Below are 20,855 nucleotides of genomic sequence, written 5' to 3'. Positions count from 1 at the left end.
TGTTTATACTTTCAGAATTCTCGAGTAATGAAGATCATAGTGTTTTTAGTTATGATTTATACTATCCAATAAGATGATCTTCTATATATAGCGGTTTATGGAAACTTTTGTCGAAGTATTGGAGCAATGAAGCTAGTTACTTGTTAAGTATTTGAAGATTGAACCTATTTATATTCCAAATATGTAAAGATGATAATCAGGCAATTTTTCTGTATCGGTTGCGAGATTAAGATCTATATATAGTTTGGCGGTTTATATAACAGAAGGGAAGATTGATAAGAAAGACTTCGGGTGATTGGTAGAGTTGTGAAGATACAAGACAGAGTCAGACACTGCTTTTTGAAACAGGGGTTGTTTATGATATTACACTTTGTGATTTAGGTTGTAGAGTTTCTTATCTTTGTGAGAGCCGATTGATTTGATGCTGATTGTTGGAAATTCAACATCTCTATTATATGCCGGTTAAGCAAGACGTGATTAATTTCTCGGGCAATGATCCAAGGGTGGAAGATTGCAATGCTTAATTCGGAGATGGTTAGTGTTGAGGGGGAGAACTACGATGAGATGTGTTGGGTTAGTTGGTTGTCATAACGATACAGGGATTTTGCAGTTTGAAGATCAGGATGCAGTGTCAGAAGATCGAGTTTCAACACAGAAGACCCAATATCATTAGTTAAGGGGAGTCTGATGATGCAATTTTTCTATAACTAATGTATATCGGAAGTTCAACTGAATTGATTGAACCGGAAAAGGGGGAGTCTGTTGGTGCAGTTTCCGTGCACATATTATTGTCCGCTACAATGTAATTCAGGAGATGGACTATAGGATTTTTACATGTACTACATCTCATATTTGTGTATAAGATATTGTGTATGAGACATTATCTATACTACATTGTGTATGAGATGATGTCTATACTACATTAATCTCTATGAGATGATGTCTATAAGATGATGCTATAAGAGGCTGATATATACGTGACATTAGATGTATGTGATGATATCTATACTACATTAATCTCTATGAGATGATAGTGTAATATGCGTCCTGGAAGCCCAAGTCCAGCCCATATATTATGTGTCAGTTATATATATTTTTTATAGCTCTAGGGTTTCAGTTTAATGGTTTTAGACTAGTCAGAAAGCTATTCACTGGAACGGGGTAGAGATCTATACCCCGTCCCACCATGATATATACTCATTTGGTGCTTGTAATCATATGATTAATGATAATATATGAGTTTTACATCTTGTTTATATCTCCTGTTCGTATACATTTGTTTATATATATGTTTAAATGTTAAAAGCCTCAAGAATGGATTCAGGTGGATTCCGCACACCTAGATTCGGACAGATCTCGATGTTAATGGGTCAACGGGACCTAACATAAGTGACAAGCTTTTCCATAAACAAGTCGATAAGGTGACATGCCAATAGGGGTTTTAAAGGCTGTTCGATATGCCCATAAAGCATCATCCAATCATTGTGACCAATCTTTGCGGTCGGGTTGAACAGTTTTTTCCAAAATTCGCTTGATTTCCCTATTTGACACTTCAACTTGTCCACTTGTTTGTGGATGATAAGGTGTAGCAATTCTATGATTCACACCATAATGCTTAAGTAATTTTCCAAACTTAAAGTTCTTAAAATGAGATCCACCATCACTAATAATAGCTTTGGGAATTCCATGTCTAGCAAAAATGTTTTTCTTGACAAACTTAAGCACTACACCATGATCATTGGTCCTAGTGGCTTCAGCCTCTACCCATTTTGAAACATAATCAACAGCCACTAAAATATATTCAAACCCAAAGGAAGTAGGAAAGCGACCCATAAAATCAATGCCTCACACATCAAAAATATCACAAACAAGTATAGGGTTCATGGGCATCATGTCCCTCCCAGATATCCCACCTACCTTTTGACACCTAACACAAGCTTTAACAAATAAATGGGCATCTCTAAAAATAGTTGGCCAAAAGAAACCTCATTCAAGTACCTTATGCCCTGTTTTTCTTGCACTAAAATGACCACCACATGCATAAGAATGACAATGTGCAAGAATATCACTGTGCTCATGATCGGGCACACATCTACGAATTACCTGGTCTGGGCATGTCTTGTAAAGCTCTGGATCTTCCCATATGTAGTACTTCAGCTGAGAAAAAAAGTAATCCTTTTTCTGCTTGGTCCAATTCTCCGGCAATCTTTTCGTAGCCAAATAATTAACAATGTGAGCATACCAAGGAAAATTAGAAACATTAAACAAACTCTCATCCAAAAAGTTTTCTTGGATCAATTCGGTGGGGTTAAACGATGGTGGAGGAATCCTAGACAGATGATCTGCAACAACATTTTCACAACCATTTTTATCACGGATCTCTAGGTTAAATTCATCCAGCCATTTTAGCACTTTCTTTTTCACCACATCTCGCATATTAGGATTCAATTGTCTTTGAGCATAGCGAGATGGCTTGATATCCGGGTCAGTAACAATCCGATGCATGCACACTGAAGGGCTTATCCCCTTCAGATCAGCAATGGTCCATCCTATAGCAGCCTTGTACTTGCCAAGCACTTCCATTAACGCCTCCTCTTGTGGTCCTGAAAGATCAGAAGCAATAATAACAGGTAAGCTTTGGTTAGGACCAAGAAAAACATATTTCAAATGAGAAGGTAATGGTTTGAGTTCAAGAATAGGAGGTGTCTCCAATGATGGCTTAGTAGCTGTGTCGATGCTATGAGGTAATGGCTCAAATTTGTATGACCATGGTGGCATCTTCGAATCTACTGTGCTAGCAACTAGTTTCTCAATAGCATTCACCTCCTCCACCTCTAGCAAATCCTCATTATCTGCATAAAAACACTCAAAAACATCGTCCTTGAGCATGCGAGTTGCATGCTTTTGGACATGTTCATCAATAGCATCAATAACATAACAATCGTTAGCAAAAAAAGCAGATAATGAATTAAAAATGTTGATTCTTGGCTTCTTATTACCAAAAGAAATGTCCATGGCTCTTGTTCTACAATCAATGCGTGCACTAATTGTAGCCAAGAATGGACGACCTAAAATGATTGTCGGTTGGGTGTCCCTGTAAGATGGTTCAGTATCCATAACAATAAAATCAACAGGGTAATAAAAGTCCTCTACTTTCAAAATCACATTTTCTAACATACCGCGGGGAGTCTTTGTTCGTCGATCGGCAAGTTGAATTATAAGATCAGTTTTCTTTAAAGTACCTAACTCATACCGATCGACAAGGCTCGATGGAAGTATATTAATGCCCGCACCAAGATCCAACAACGCCTTTTTGATATAAATATTGCCAACGGTTACAGAAATTAAAGGCATCCCGGGATCTTTGAACTTAGGTGGAAGTGAGCCAGATAATACAACACTAACTTGTTTGGTTAATTCCACCTTTTTGGGTAATGATGACTTAAGTTTCCTCTTTTGAGTGCAAAGATCTTTCAAAAATTTTGCATAACCCGGAATTTTCTTAATTGCATCAATGAGTGGAAGATTAATTTTCACTTGTTTAAAAGTTTCCCACATATCATCGGGTTTCGGTCCTTTCTTTCCATACGATGAAGAAAACGGTGGCTCCAGAGCTGAAGGAAATGGCGTGGTGTTAGTATCCACCTCATTCTCCCCAACTTTGAGTTTTGTTGGAGGTTTTAAAAATTCTTCATTAGTTTCATTACCCTCCCCAAGTTTAAATAAAAACCAATCATCATTTCCCAAGTCTTCACTGAAATCACTAGAAAACGAAAACTTACCTCGCTCAAACCTATTTTCGAATCTGTCTGGTTCTTGTGCTCTGAGGGCGCTGGGTACTGGTGAGCGGCGCTCTTGGCTTCAGGTGGCAGGGGAGCGGCGCTCCCTGGCTTCAGTTGAGAGAGGAGCAGCGCTGCCCTCCGGTGAGCGGCGATGGCTAGCATCAGTTGAGAAAGGAGCGGCACTGCTCTCTGATGAGCAGCGGTGGCTAGCCCTGTTCGAAACTTCAACTTTGTTGTCATATACCTTACCGCTTCAAAGTGAACTGATCATGTTCACTGTCCTTGACCATGAGGCTTATGAGCTGGATTTAAGTCTGTGTAGCTCGGAAGCCTCCCATCTTCTCTCCTTCCTAATTGTTTGGTAATTTGACCTACTTGTCTTGCTAAAGCAGCAATAGATTTGGAGTTTGCCTCAGTTTGTTGCTTATTTCTTTGAAAATGCACATCCCAGCCTTGGGTCATCCTTTTCATATCTTCCATGAACATGTCTAGTTTTGAGTCGGTGCTAGATGGTCGGTTATCAAATTGGTTCAGATTTTGTCCCTGAAATGACCCTTGACCTTGGTTTTGATATGGGCGATGTTGGTTTGGGTATTGCTGTTGTCCATAATGCTGAGGTTGCCTCTGAAAGTTGTCGTGATTCTGATAAGTTTGTTGAGGCTTTGGTTGGAAAGGTTTTGGCTGTTGGTTGAATTGTTGATTTGTTTGGTTGGGATTTTGGAAATTTAGTGCATTATCACCATTCCATCTAAAATTTGGATGATCCTTCCAACCTGGATTGTAAGTGTTGGAATGTGGATCATATCTCCTACCCTGCGCTTCATTCACCTGCTCTTCCATAATAGGTGGCATTGATATGGGACATGAGTTAGCAACGTGATCCGAATCTCCACATGATGCACACACATCTTGTACCTGCAGAACATTAGCACTACCACTCCCGAAATTCTGGAGTAAAAGATAAAATTTCTTATCAAGTGAATTTATATCAGCTCGAATTGTATTTTCAAAATTCCCTGAATTTGACACAGCATGTACAGGGGCAGTACTAGATGATCGTCGATCAATTGAAGCTTGAGTCTTAGAACCTTTACTTGGTTTTTCGAAAAATGTCCATTCCTCCTCACTAGTGCAGGTTAAAAATACGCCACCACTGGCAGCGAGTAGGAGTTGTCTGTTTGCTGAATCAAGACCATCATAAAAAGTTTTGACAAGCTCCCACATTGGCACTTCATGATGAGGACATGACCTTAACAGTTCCTTAAAACGTTCAAATACTTCATGAAAAAGTTCATTAGGCAGTTGCCTAAAAGATTTTATTTGATTTCTAACATCAGAAGTTTTACTTATCGGATAAAATTCATCAAGAAATTGTTTTTTCATTTCTGCCTAAGTACTAATGCTCCTAGCCCTCAGTGACAAAAACCATCTTTTTGCTTTATCTTTAAGTGAATAAAGGAAAAGACGTAACCTTACCTCATCCTCGGTGAAGCCAGTCACCTGATTAGTAGCACATATCTCCACAAATTCCGTTAGATGCTCATATGATTCCTCCGATACAGTTCCTCGAAAAGTAGGTAGAGTGCTAATCAATTGAGGTCGAGCTTCAAACCTCCGAGCTGTGTTGTTAGCATTTGCAGTTGGATATTCAATTGGTGATGCATCCGTGTATTCTCCTGGACGATAGTATGAATCTACTCCATGTGCTTCTTGATCTCCCATCTCTTCCTCAGATGATGAAACTTCTGACTCCTCTAAATCAAACGATGATTCCTTTGCAACTAGTTGATCTTCAATGGTATCACTACTTGATGCTTCTGCTGCTTTTCTGTTTGCTCTAGCTGACTTCTCAATCTCAGGATCGTATGACAATGGTGATGTCTTTCCTGAATTCCTTAGATGCATGCACTAAAGTAACTGAAACTAACAAAAACAAAAACAAACGCGTAAAATAGAACAAGAAACAATAAATGCAAAAAACAAACTAAAAATAAAAATGAAAAATCTTTTTGTATTTTTATGATTTTATGATTATTTTTTTTTGGTTTTTTCAAATTTTAAAAGTAAAGACAAATAACTAAATAAATAAACAAAAAGAAAAACTTGAACTACAAGCGCACTAGCTCCCCGGCAGCGACGCCAAAATTTGACTTACGTCGAAGTACCGATCAAAAATAAATACCTAAATACCTTATACTAGATATGGTAAGTGGGTATCATTCCCACGAAGAGCGTTTGTGGTTATAGTCAAGTTGTTCAGTCACGAGGGCATTCAGGGAGTTCTCAAACACTTTTTGGAGAGTGAATGCACTTTAAAGGGCTACGCCTAAATAGTTTGATGTGGCGGTGATGATGGGTAGTGGAGGCAGGTGGCGGCAGCGGCAACGACAACGGCGATTGGTGGTGGTGGCAGCGACAGCGGCGAGTAGTGTAAGGATATTGATGTAAAATAGGTAGTGTATTTATTTTAGGACTTAAGGGTCAATGTTGTAAATTAAGATTATTAAGGGTATATATATAGCCGGTATTCTCATATATATAACTTCGTTTCACTCGAGATAGGATATTATCATGTCTGATCTGATAATTGAAAACAATTTTGATGCTCAAGCTATTCTTTGCTTGATTCTTAGGATAGATTGCAAGACAACCATTTTTTTAATTATATAGATTTTCATTTTTATTATATAAGGAGAGAATACACCAAAAATGGGATTACCTTTTGGAGTGGGCACTTTGACTGGCATGATTTGAGGTGAGACATGGAGTTAGAGTGAAATTAGTCTCTTGCAATTTGGCTTTGGGTGTGATTTGATTAGGACATTTTGAGTAGTTCGGGTGTAGTGTTTGGGTTGCTAAGGGAGTGGGGAGTGCAGCGGGAGGAGACCCGGTATCGCAGGTACCGGTGGTGAACACCGCTCCTCAAGACCGGTACCGGGAGGGAGGGGACTGAAAACGTGATGACGGTCATCGCTTGGATCTTGCTTGTAACTTTTTTTTTTTTATTGTTTAGCCCCCACAAATCATGAATATAGTCGTGTTTCTTTTTTCTTTTTTTTTATGCCGTTTGATTTTAGAAGATAGAAAATGATCTTTTTTATGTTAAAAATGAGATCTAGCTTGCTGTTGAAGAAGATGGTCATATTTTCTTTTTCAGTCCTTAGACTATTAAAGCTTTTTTGAAATATTTATATAGGTTTCTAAATATTTCTGTTTATACTCTAAACTTTTTAAAGCTTTGTATATATGTATGTTTTCAATGCATAAAGTTTAGCATGTTTTATAAAGTTATTAAATTTGTATTTGTTTAATTTTATGAAAGTTTAATACTTTATCTAGATATATTTTAATGATTTTTATGGAATTTTAATTGTGGGGAAATGTTTTTGTGAAATTTTTTTTTTTATCAAAGCGGGCATCTATTTTATATCTTTTCTGTTTTTTAAATTTTAGTTTTAGTTTTATCAAAAAAAAAGACATTAAAGAACAAATTAATAATTGATTTAAATATTAAATAACTTTAAAAGAGAAAAAAAATTTCCTTTAAGTTTAAATAAAATGAAAAATAAAATAAAATAAAAAAAGTAGTGAAGGATGGGGAGGGGCACTCCTTATATAAGGGAGGGACAGAAGAGAGAAAGCAAAAAGATGGTGAAGGGAAGGCATACACTCCCCACTCCCTAATCAGGTACGGTTTAAGCAATTGATGGCCAAATGTTGTTCAGGTATTGGGGTTTTTGTATAGCTGCTGATCTAATCATTTTCAGGTCACTTTCATGTCCAACGGAATCTTAACTTGTAAGATTTTTAACTATCATTGAGACCTTAAGCTTTCTTTAGCCGACTCTATTTAATGGTTTTTAGACATCCAACGAATAGTCAAACAATGCAAATTACATAGGGAGAGGTGATAGATGTTTCCTTTTGGTAGTTACTCAGATGGTCTATGACGTGACAGGTTTATCGTAAGAAATACAATTCTTCTGACAGACTCTGTAATAAGGTTGCTGGTTATACCTCTCCCTCTTTATTCTTACCATCCAGCCCTTTAAAGTGCTTTTAATCAACACTATGAACACAATACATATTGGCTTCGAAAATGAGTAAAGTGAGATCTAAAAGGACCTCTTCCGAAATGTGGAAGGTATATATATTCCTGTTTGTTTTCTGGATGTTAGACAATAAATGCATTGTTTAGACTAACATTTCTGTTTGTGACATCATGCATATGGTCCTCTATATACAACTTAATAATTACACGGACATGCTTACATTCTAACATTTTTAAATGGTTTTCTCAAATGCAAAGTATACATATAGATCAGAATATATGTGCCTATTAAATACTTAAACTTGGGTATATAATTTCTCATATTTTAATATTAAATCCATAAAAAGTATGGAGTCCCAATCATTTATTCATTATATAATAAATTTTAAAAAATTATGTGAGGTATTCTATATCTAAACTTAGGTATCTAACGACAACATATCAACTTTTCTCATATATAGGAAAAGTGAATATGTGGCTAACATGTACCCAAATTTAGGTATAGATCCCCTCACATATTAGTTTAATAATATCTGTTGTAAACTAAAAAAATCACATAGCCCACATGAATTTTATGGTTTAAAATAGTGACACGTGAGAAAATTTATACCCAAGCTTAGGTACATGATAGCCATATATTCCCTTCTCCCATATATATATATATATATATATATATATATATATATATATATTTTGTTGCTTCCGGGCAAGTTAATTTTGTTGATCATTATGTATGTTTGCAGGATGTTGGGCTTGACATAATTTTTGTTATATGTTTTTTACCTCATGTTTAGATGTTTCTTTTTGAAAAAAAATAAATAGTATGTAATATTTTACTTGCATCATGGTTCCCCTATCATTGATTTCATTGTCTCAAAGTTTCCCTAAAATGCCCTATCTATTGAGCTTTGTTTCATTGTGATTGGTAAAGCATTAGAAGGGTCTATGCTACTTTTTCTACTAACTCAATATTATATTATAGGTAATTTCATCACTATAATTTTATTTGACACCCTGGCTTAGTAGATATCTAATCGCTTGCTTCATGTTTACCCATCACCCCACACTCTTCTTCCCCTCACTCTTCAGAGATGGGTCTTGGGTGAGGTTAATCGCGTGATAAGAACTTTTAGGCTTTATGTAAGTTGATTACATGGATGACAGGTCTATTGGTAGTTTGATGCACCTGTAGCTAAAGCTAGCATCATAGAACAATTTACATATGAATGTGTTGATCATGGTAGACTATAAGGTGACCAGTTTTACATATTGAGAACCTATAAGGCTCGGGTCAAGAAAGGAGGTATGAATAACGGTGAAGCAAAGGTAGATATAAAATGATGGAATAAGAACCGGGTTATGGGCCCAGTTAGAGAACAAAATACAGATTGTTTTTAATTTTCCTGTCTCACACAAGAAGTTAGTATAAACTTCATATTTCAAGAATAATGAAATACGTTCTATTATATGCAACATCTGTTTTATTTATCTAAATCACATCACATCACCTCTGAATGTTAGCTCGGACATTAAAATCATATCAAATCGTGTATCGCACGGGCCTGCACTCTAGTTAATTAAAAAATTGTTCCAAAGTTTTGAAAATCAATCCCCTCGCATTGATGGTGCCATGTGAATTTTTATAAAGGGAAGTTATTATGAAATTAATTAAAAGATTGTTACAAAGTTTTGAAAATCAATCACCTACATATTGATGGTGCCGTGTGAATGATTTGTGATCATAATTGGAATGTTTAAATTGATAACAATGAATTAATATAATTACCATAAGTATGTGATTGTGTGTAGGGAAAAAAAAAAACTAGCCAACGACTAGTAAAAGTCTTCAACGGTCTCTTCCTTCTTTATTTTGCGTGGTCACACGCTTCGTTTTCACACTACACTGCGATTTTTGGGGTCGGCGATGGTGTTCCCCCGCGGCACCACAGCCTCACCACAACCACAACGCAGTCAATGCCAACACTCTAACAACTAGACTCTAATACCCGAGTATGTTTGGCAAAGTAACTTTAGCTGGTAGCTATAGCTTTTATTTGTAGCTATAAGCTGTAGTTTTTCAACAATGCTGATAGTTAGAGTTTATTTTATAAAGGTATTTAGTATGGTAGTTGTATCTGCAATTTCAAGAAGTTTTTGTGTAACTTTTAAAAATTAAAATCTTCATCTAAATTTAAAAAAATCATGAAACGCTACTTCAAGTACATAACTTTTTATTTTGAATTTTTTCTTTCAAATAAAAGCTAAAGTTAGTTGCATCTATAGAAAGTTTTTAACATAATAAGAGCTTAATGTTCAAAATTAAAGAATAAAACTTCCAAAAAACTCTTAAAATGCACTTGCCAAACATGCTCCTCATGTGACATTTCTAGTATTGGTATATTGGTATATAACATAATAATAGAATCAAAAGAAGAAATTTGTAACTTTTACCGTATACTAAAATATAGATATATGTAAAGGGGAAATTATTAAATTAAACAAAAATAGAGGCCCATTTTACAAAATAAACATGCTTTTTGAAACTAACCAATATAAACATAATATTCGTGAGCTTTAGGTAGAAATCACACAGATTCCCTCATTCAATCAAAACGCAAAACCTAACCTATTCCATCTTCTTTTTTCTCTTCACCCCAAAGAGAGTGATCACCAAAAAGCCTGAAAAGGAAAAAAAAAAAAAAATGAGTTACACACAATCAGAATCCAATGAAAAAAAAAATTGAATCTACCTTTTCTTTTCTTCTTTCACTCAACACATCTCTTCCTTAAACAACGCCATTTATAAGTTTAATGTGTCTATCTCTAAATTCTTCACATTTTTCTGGTATATGAAAGGGTTGAAGTTTATTGAAACATTTATGAAAAAATAAAAAGGTAAAGAAGGGAGTCATCTTCTTCATTAGCTAATTTCCTACTTAACATGAATTTGGAATATTGAGTTTGAATGATAAATATTTATTATTATTCTTGTCTAGACTTAAGTAGATAATAGTGGATGAATGAGGGATTGGGTGGGGTTGAGAGTTGTTTATTTGTTTTCATTCTTATTGGCATGTTTTCACCAATTCGTTTTGAACCTTGATACTACACATTAAATTATGGAAAATTTCCTTTAATAAACAAAAAAGAGAGACTATTTCACAATCAAGACATGATTTGGAAACCTACCAAATTTAAACAGAATAGTCGAGTGGTTATTATAAAGGACACGGATGTATCTATAACCAATAAGAGAGCAACACCTAGCCACTCTCGTACAGTACATCTGCTCCAGTTTATCTCTGTTTAGACCCTTTTCAATCTCTTTTTCGGTATATGAACCCCAAATTATCTAGAGAGAAATCCTTCAATCGATTAAACAAATCTGTTGAATTAGAATTAGAATACTCTTATATAGTTATATATGACAATCTTGCACACCATTGATTAGCATCTTGTCTCAAAGACATATTTTATAGATCAATTATTATAGTGTCATTTATTGGTATCAAATTAGAGCCAATACGATCTTCAAATTGTCTGAAGGGCAATGAAAACAGTTATATTAGTACAAAAGAAGATAGATGGGATTAGTTGAAAGATTGCCCGAACGACTACTATAAAACCACGATATTCTGACAATTTTTTTGGTAGGAGAAGACTCTAAATTACCTGTTGAATTCCAATATAAATTTTTGTGCATCAACTCAAAACTTGAGTTAAGTTTATATTGATATTCAACAGATAATTCAAGGTTTCCCAACCAATTTTTTTTTCAGAATATCACCATTTTATGGTACTTGTTATGACAATTCTTTGACTACTTCGATCAATCTTGTTTTGTGCTTGTTTTCATTGTCCGTTAGACAGTTTGAAAACAATATTGGCTCTAATTTGATACCAATAAATGACATTGAAATAATTGATCAAAAAATATGACTTTGAGACAAGATAATGATTGGTGGTATGCATAATTGTTAAATACTCGTATATGAGTATTCTAATTCCAATTCAACAAAAACTAATTAAAAAAAGGTTAAGTTTGGGACTTTAAGCCAATGTTATTGGGGCTACCCAAGCAGATTTTGTCGTTTAATCGATTTAAGTGTTTTTTTTTTATTTATAATTTGGGGTTTGTATACTGGAAAGGAATTAAAAAGCGTTTGAAGAGGGAGAAACCAGATGTTGGGGGAGCAAATGAACTCTATGAGACTGGCTAGGCGTTGTTCTCTTACTGATTGTGGATATATTCTTGACCTTTATATGATTCCCACACGATCATATCTTTTAAATTTGTAAGTTTTCAAAACCATGTCTTTATTTTAAAATCGCCTCTTTTTTTTGTTTATTATAATAATTTTCACATAAATTAAGGTGTAAAATAGCTACTTTTAAATTCCTAAATAATGTTAGATACAAGCTTGCAACACATTGACAAATGTAAAACGTCTAACATATTGTTTAGTTAATTTAAAAAGAGGAAAGAAAAAGAGAGGGTAGATAAGTTTTCCTTCCTAATCACCTTAAAAATGAGGAGAAGACTTTTGAATAAACAACTACACTTCCCCTCCTAATCCTTTCCGCTCTTTCCCTTTCCCCACTTAAAAAAATCTTAAGAATGCATTTTATAATTTTTACCTCTCCTCTCCTTTCCTCTACACGTTTAATAAAACTAAACAACACAGTTTAATAGTCATATGACATTTCTAGTATGTTGGTAACATAATGGAATCAAAAAGGGTATTCGTAAATTTTTAACATACCACGTGTACTAAAAAAGGGTTATTAGGGGCAATGGTGTAGTGCCAAAAGCTTGGCAAATTGGCAAGTTTTCCACCAATAAGGAAGTGCCATGTGGATTTGCCAATAAGTAGTCAATTCTTGCCAAAAATGATGGTATAGTAGCCAAAAACTTGCCAACGTTCACATTTGAAAAAAGACAAAAAAAAAAAAAAAGAAGCTCCCAATGTTCACAAAAGAAGCTCCCCAACGTTTACTAGCATTGGCCAAAACTAGCCGATGTAACTTGCCAAACTTTGCTTAAACTAGCTGATTAAAATTGCCGATATAAGTGTTATAGGGTTGCCGATTTGCCGATGCGCGCTTTTTGCCGATAAAACAAGTCGGCTACACCCTTGCCCCTAGTACGTGTATCGACTAGTTTTGGCAAGTTTAATCGGCTAGTTTTGGCTATATATATCGGCATGTTTTGGCCATCCTTGTGAATGTTGGGAGCGTGTACTTTGTGACCGTTTTTTTTTGTTCTTGTGCCACTCGTCGGAAACCTAAAATATCAATTTGGGGGTTTTCGATTTTGAGGCTTGATCTACGTATTTCTTGGCTTCTATTGCCGGAATACGTGTCGATAAAACTTGCCGATGCTCCTAACGCGATATATCACCCTTTTCGGTGAGATCCGAAACCCCTTTTTGGGGTTTTCGGTCGTTGCCGGCCAAAAACGTTCACTTTTTACGGCCAAAACTTTATTTGGCTTGTGCAAGGGTGTAGTTGGCTATGTTTACTACTTGTTGGTTCGGTTTTTCGGCGATCCCTTTTTTGAGATTTCTGGTTTAATCGATATGGTTCCTATTGCTTTGGTTGGTTCGGTTTTCCGGCGATCCCTTTCTTGGGTTCCCGGTGAAATGCTGGTGCTCCTGCATGTTGCATCGGTTTTTCGGTGAGACTGCTGTTGTTGCTACGGCGGTTGTGGTTATCCGACGAGCCCTTTCTTGGGTTTATGGTTAACTGCTGCTGCTACTTACGATGGTTTGTTTTCCGGCGAACATGTTCTTGGGTTTCCGGTTATACTGCTGTTGTTTATACGTATAATTATGTATATTTATCTTTTTACATTGTCGTTAATTGCTTGTTTGTGATTAGTTTGGTAGTGTTAACTTAGCGGTAGCGTTGCCGGATTTTTCCTTGGTAGCGTTGCCAGATTTTGTTCCATTAAAGCAATAGGTCGCCAGAAAAAGTAATTCTTAGCCGATGATGATATCGTTGAACAATTTTTTAGGTTGCCGGTTAAATGGGCGATGATGATACAAATGTTCGTAAAAATGGGACTCGGATGATCCGAGACATATCTTGGCGGGGTAACCTTCGGGTTAGCAGCCATGACGTCTCCGACTTCCGAAATTCCCGATCCCCAAATTTTAAGCCCAAGTTTTATTTTATACAAAAAATATGGTCATTTTTTTAGTTTTTCTGCACCGGTTACCTTTCCTATGTTATGAAATTAGCAAGTTTTGGTTAGTTTTGTTTGTTATACCACCTTTTTTGGCTAGTTTTTGACAACGCCACATGTCGATTTCTTATTCATCGAAACTTGTCAAAACTTGCTAATTTGCCAAAAGATTGTCACTACATCCTTGCCCCTTAGGATATATGTATAATAACATGGATGGAGCGGACTCATCGGCAATGGATCCTCAACTCACTCACTCACTCTCACATAAAACGACAAAATAACAAAAAGAAAAAGAAAAGGATTGACACAAAAACAAAGAAAAAGAACCAATATATCTTTGTTTTTCTTTATTATGTAAACCTTATCAGTTATCAAAATATTCCAAAGGTCAAATCAGTCTTTTCATGCCCCCACTTCCCGGGAGAAAAAAAAGTCCCTTTTTCCCGTTACTATCTCAATATCTCAATTTCTCACTACTCACTCACTTTATCTATATATTTATTCATCTATATCTATATATATCCCAATACGTGTATGTGTGTATACAAATACTAGAAATAAAAAAAAAAAAAAAAAAAGAAAACAAAGTTGTAGCTGAACCATCACGGATTTACGGGGTTTCAAGATTTTCAAACCACTTTCACCAACCAACCAACCAACAAAGATATCACACACACACAAAAACATAATCCTTGTGATCAATCATTGTGTGTTTTGTTGGAAATTCAGTTAAAGAAATTAAAAGAAGATATATATATATATATATATATATTTATGTATAATAAGTAGGAGTAAAAGGATTAATTGATCGATGGAAATACCTGCAATAATTATGCATGAAAGTGATTCAAGATATGAGCTAGTTAAAGATATTGGGCAAGGTAATTTTGGAGTTGCAAGATTGATGAGAGATAAACTTTCTAATGAACTTGTTGCTGTTAAGTATATTGAAAGAGGTGATAAGGTTTGCGTTCTGTTTTTAGATTTTAGTTTTGTCTATATATTATGATCTTGTACTTTGTTAAATCAATATGTTTGCTTTTTTTTGGTATAAGAATCTTGATGTGTGATTGAGTAGTTATATGGTTATTTTAATTTTGTTTGATTTGTAGTTGAAATATTTTTTTTTTTTTTTCTTTCTTAATTTGTCATTTTTGAAGGCAGTCTGTACCATGGGTAGGGTTAAAGCTGTCTACATCCTGTCTCCATAAACCCTGCTCATGGCAGTTGAGGATTTTTAAAGGCTTATAAGTTAAAATAGTTGATGAGATGTGTTATAAATGTGCCTAGTGCACATATTGGTGATTTTGGTGTGGTCCATGATTTTAAGGTAATTATTCTGCTCGTAAGGTTTATTTGAGACGAAAAGGATTTCATTTTGAGTTAGGAGGTGCAGGGAGTGCATACTCTCATATGAGCTGATATATCTGTGGTGGTATCTGTTGTTTCATCGTGGAAACCTTTTTGCAAACATGCGGTCGAACCTGTCAACTGATATAATAACTTGTTTTTTTTTTGTCCCGAAGCCAACAGATTTGTCCTTCGAAAACGAAAGGGAGTAAACAGAATCCTAATCTCGCTACAGACATTGCAATTTCACTATTCTCTTTTTTGTACTGCCTCATATTTTAAGTGCTTATTTGAATTATACCATTGTGGATGGCGTGTGCCCTAAGTCATAATAGGGGTGAAATACTACAATCTGAATTAGTTTTCGCGCGATTTAGAGTATCTGTACACAATGATGCATAAACAATTCATGGTGGAAAAATGACATATGTCGTCTTCATTTTTTTTTTTTTACGAATCTTAAAGCCCCTTATAATTATTAGGATTTAGTTTGTTCATAATTAGCTATCTTGTTAGACATTTTACTTGCTCCATTCTTGTTAAGTAGAGTACATTTAACTGCCAATTACATATATAGATGGAAGGAAATATTGCATTTAACCTCAACCTAAACACACATTCTGTTAGTAGGCTTCAGTGTTTATTTTATCATTGTTCATCAAATGTTGATTAACACTATTATCCTGATTCTAACAGATAGATGAAAATGTGCAAAGGGAAATTATCAATCACAGATCACTGAGGCACCCTAACATTGTCAGATTCAAAGAGGTGCTTTTTTCGAACTTCGTCTAGAGTAGTAACTAGATCAAAATTTCTTATCAAGTTCAGTCAGACAAATAACTAAAATGGTACTGTAATTTTTAGCCATTCTGCCTGTACACTAGCAAGAGAAATAGCCTTTAATTCATTCTGTACTAGATTTTTTTTAAACGGCTCATTCTGTACTAAATCGTATTGCTTTATCAAACACAGAGTAATGATTCTCTACTCTATTTTCAGGTCATTTTAACACCAACACATCTGGCTATTGTAATGGAATATGCATCTGGAGGAGAACTATTTGAGCGGATATGTAATGCTGGCAGGTTTCCAGAAGATGAGGTTTGTATCTAATGTCTTGATTTCTCTTGTTATACTTATTTCTTGTTTGTGTTGATTTATCAATGGTGGTTGTATTGCAGGCACGTTTCTTTTTCCAGCAACTTGTATCAGGAGTGGGTTACTGTCATAATATGGTAATTAATTAGTGTTTTCTTCACAGGCATGTTGCATCTATATATTAATAATTGTCTCGTAAAGTGAATAATGTGAAATGTGTTGTTTAATATGTAGCAAGTATGCCATCGGGACTTAAAACTGGAAAACACGCTTCTAGATGGTAGCCAAGCTCCCAGGCTAAAGATTTGTGATTTTGGATATTCAAAGGTACTAATTATTACATCTGTTTCTTTTGCGCTTCATGTAAAGCACTATGGTATTAGTCTCAAGTTACTTATTCTTTTGATGATTAAAGATTATGATAGTTCCAGAAGTATCAAAAGGCGAGTTCTTTCGAAAATGTTAGTTTTGTTAGGTTGATGTGCAAAATTGTTTGTTAGGTTGATGCGCATGATTGTTTAGTGAATATTAAGTTCAGTGAATGTAGGTTTTTTTAATTTGATGTGATACTTAATTGTTTGTATGAACTATATAGCATATCTCTGTCTATTGTACTTCAGAAGAGGTGGCCATCTCAACCCATTTACTTATTACGGATCAATTCAAGTTACGTTTATTTTATTTCTAACGGGTCAAATGGTTAAACTTAAATACCACTAGCTTAGACGGAATTGGGTTGAAAGTCACTTAAACTACAAATAAATTGTCTTACTATGGAACTTTTAAATTTGGCTTACAGTGTACTTTAAAAGAATAGAGTTTCCGTAAAATTTTTGACTCACTAATTATTTATAAAAGGTCTGTGCCAAACTGATCTGGTCTAAGTTGCCCGTTTTACCTTTTACCCAATCCATCCATTTTGCCACCTTTACATTTGTATGATCTACAATTTTGTGATGCAAATACAAGATTTAATAGTTTCTTTGTGCTTTTTTTTTTCTTTTCCTTTCCTTTCCTTTTTTAAAGTTATGGGTTCTAAGCCTTTCATCTCTTGGTTGTTCTTCTCAGTCCTCCGTTTTGCATTCACAACCCAAATCGACAGTCGGGACACCTGCATATATTGCTCCGGAGGTCTTACTTAAGAAAGAATACGATGGCAAGGTGATTATCTTTCTTGTTTTTTGGTAACACAATGTGTATCATTTATATGATGTACTAATATCCCACATGAAGGTTTCACTATTTATTCTTTTCTATTAAAGATTTTACAAGTACTTCTGCTAAGAACTACTTTTATGAACTTTCAACAAACTGATATACCAAGTAAAAAATATATATCAAAAGATTGTAATGATTCACAAATCTCTAATTCTATACAAAATTGTGAATTCAGATTGCAGATGTGTGGTCATGTGGTGTAACATTATATGTCATGCTAGTGGGAGCATACCCATTTGAAGACCCTCAGGATCCTAAGAATTTTCGTAACACAATCCAGGTAACTACATTCTTTCATTTTATCGGCGGGAAAATATATGAAATCTTGTGAGCAATACTTGACTCAAGGAATAGCTTATTTGTGCAGCGAATTCTCAATGTTCAATACTCAATTCCATCCTACGTTCATATATCCACTGAATGCCGCCATTTGATCTCCAGAATTTTTGTAGCTGATCCTGCTCAGGTCTGTAACCATATATTTCACCTGGCAGAATGGGCAAATTGGCTAACAGGTCAAAACGGGTCAGCATGGGTTTGCCTGAAACACTTTTTGTCCCAAACTGTTGAATTTTTGCTTGTAAATGACTACAATGTCAGATATGATCACAATCAATAAAATTAATTTGGAACATTAAAAATCCACTTTCTGGAAGTTTAGACCCATTTGGCCCTTTTCATTTTAGCTACCCTTTTTAATTTACCTTTTTGACCCATTTGGCCCTTTTTGACCCATTACATAACCTGGTTTGACCCGTTCATAAATAAATGGTTCAAAAATGCCATTTCTACTTCATCCATTACTGATTTAGGCATTATTTTGCACCACTTCTACAGCGGATAACCATGGATGAGATTAGAAGTCATGAATGGTTTACAAGGAACCTCCCAGGAGACCTCATAAATGACAATGCAATGGATCAATTTGGGGGACCAGACCAACCGACTCAAAGTGTTGATGAAATCATGCAAATTATAGCAGAAGCAACCATCCCCCCGGCTGGGGCCCACAACCTGAACCAGTATTTCACGGGCAGCCTGGACATTGACGATGACATGGACGAGGATCTAGAAAGTGATCCAGACCTTGATATTGACAGTAGTGGAGAGATTGTGTACGCAATGTAAGTTTACAGTTACGTTCTGATCATCATATATTCATATTTCATGAAAGATTTGGAGCTGAATTCCGGGTTTTCTCTAGTTCTATGAATGTAATGTTATGAAATATGAGATTGTTGTATACTATGTATTGCCAAGTTTATAGACATACATGTACTAAAATAAATATAGTTTATGGTTGTACAAGTGACAGTGTGGTTTGATCCCCCCCAACTTTTATTTTTCTTCCTTTTTTTCGGAATGTTGTCAATAAATAGAGTTTATATTGTACTTAGCCATTGCCAACATTTCTTTTTTCCATTGCAAGCAAGGTGATGTGAATTAGGATTAGACAAAGGTAGAGTTTTATAAAAAGTGATGGAAAGCAACAAAATTATTGCATTTTCTTTTTGTGATTATTCAAATCTATGTGGGGTTAAATCACTATTAAAATTAAAACATTAACTATTAGATTTAGGTAAAATAAAATAAGTTGTAAAGTAAAACAAATAAAATAATATTTATTTCTTCAATGAAGATCATGCATCATGAAAATCATCATGCATCAATTGCTTCGTGAATCTCCATGCATCAATGTAATTAGGATCTAAGAGTCAGGATCTTTACTTATTTGTTTTACTTTAATACTTGTTTTATAATATGCAATTCGTTAACTATTAATTAGAGGATATTTCAAGACTAGGCACACAAGGACTACGTAACAAAACACCCAAAACAGAATTAACGTGAATCTTTATAAATCTCAACATTTTTTACATTTTTTCTTTGCGCATTCAATGATGTTACAACATAAGTCATGACAGATTACAAACCATACCATGTGACACAATACCCTGGATGAAAATAAGCATTGAAGAACACGTCCGCTATCTTCACGTGAACCTAAATAGTTTGTTCTATTATCTTTTTATATATATATATATATATATATATATATATATATCAGTTATTACAAGAACTTTTTAAATGTCGAGAACTAGGAGAATTTGTTTAGGTCATTGGATTTTTTGATCAATGGCTATAAAAATAGTTGAAATTAATGTAAATTAAATATGAAGCATGTAATGAGTAATTATATAAAAACGGATTAAAGGGTAAAGATGGGAGAAAAAAAAACGTATCAATTTTTGAGAAAATCATGGACTTCACTTTTTTATTTGGGAAATGATAAACATAGCCCCCTAGGCTATGTATAAGAGCTTATTACATGTATCAATGCTTGTACATTGTATTATAATCCTTGAAATTAGGAGGTGGTTATATGAAACGTGCAACTCATTTATGCATGTAATAACTTCTTATACATAACCTAAAGGGCTATATTTATCGTTTTCTTTTTTATTTTTAAATCTCGTTGACTACTTCTGTACGTGTTTGTGTCCATGTGAGTTGTAAAAAAGAATAATTTTAAGCTGTAAACTTGTGACTATTTGAATTTAAAAATTAATAAATCATAAACTGTAAACTTTTTACGGAGTACTATACACATATGAATTTTTTTATTTACATAAGTTTGCCTATAAACTTTTTAAATGATATACACATTCTAACTTATACACATGTAATAATTAAAAGTTATAAACTTTTAAACCGATAAACATGTGAATGATTTTATTTACAATTATATAATAACTTTAATTATAAACTTTTTTTAACTTGTATACATATTTTAAGTGGTACACATATATAATAATTTTAAAAAATATGAATTTTTTAATATGTACACATGTTTTAAAAAATATAATAATTTTAAAGAATATAAAATTTTTTAAATGATCTTATTTATAAGTGTATGAAAAGTTTAACTACAAACTTTTTAACTTGTACACATGTTCAAAAGACAAAAACATTAAAATGGTACACATGTTTTAACTAGTACACATGTATAATAATATAATAATGTAACATCCTAAATTATTAAGCCAATGAAAATTAACCTCTATTATAGTTTTGATATTAAAATAGTTTCCTAGTATTTTATTTTTGAATATGGGATTGTTTTAGTTGGAACTTTAGCGGATAGCGGGTATTTTACCCACCA

At 34.3% G+C, this 20,855-nt stretch overlaps 1 protein-coding gene and 1 non-coding gene across 3 annotated transcripts; both read left to right on the top strand.

Moving 5' to 3' along the window:
• The first annotated feature begins 5,010 nt into the window (after window positions 1-5,010).
• Window positions 5,011-5,117, top strand: LOC122602447. The gene has a single exon (XR_006324266.1). It is a non-coding gene; the product is annotated as a small nucleolar RNA R71 (small nucleolar RNA).
• A 9,429-nt stretch (window positions 5,118-14,546) lies between these two features.
• On the top strand, window positions 14,547-19,049 carry LOC122599430 (serine/threonine-protein kinase SRK2E-like). 2 transcript variants are annotated; one of them, XM_043771939.1, is made up of 9 exons: window positions 14,547-14,987; window positions 16,070-16,144; window positions 16,376-16,477; window positions 16,558-16,611; window positions 16,709-16,801; window positions 17,543-17,635; window positions 17,868-17,972; window positions 18,060-18,158; window positions 18,530-19,049. In XM_043771939.1, the coding sequence occupies exons 1-9, from the start codon at window positions 14,835-14,837 to the stop codon at window positions 18,818-18,820; spliced, it is 1,065 nt and encodes a 354-aa protein (XP_043627874.1). In that variant the 5' UTR covers window positions 14,547-14,834; the 3' UTR covers window positions 18,821-19,049. The 2 variants fall into 2 exon arrangements, with proteins under 2 accessions (XP_043627874.1, XP_043627875.1); XM_043771940.1 differs by lacking the exon at window positions 18,060-18,158.
• The last annotated feature ends 1,806 nt before the right edge of the window (window positions 19,050-20,855 follow it).

This window comes from Erigeron canadensis, chromosome 5, assembly GCF_010389155.1.
Source record: "Erigeron canadensis isolate Cc75 chromosome 5, C_canadensis_v1, whole genome shotgun sequence".
In the NCBI taxonomy this organism is placed as follows: Eukaryota; Viridiplantae; Streptophyta; class Magnoliopsida; order Asterales; family Asteraceae; genus Erigeron; species Erigeron canadensis.
The sequence above is the reverse complement of the archived record's forward strand: the minus strand, read 5'-3'. Positions and strand labels throughout refer to the sequence as shown.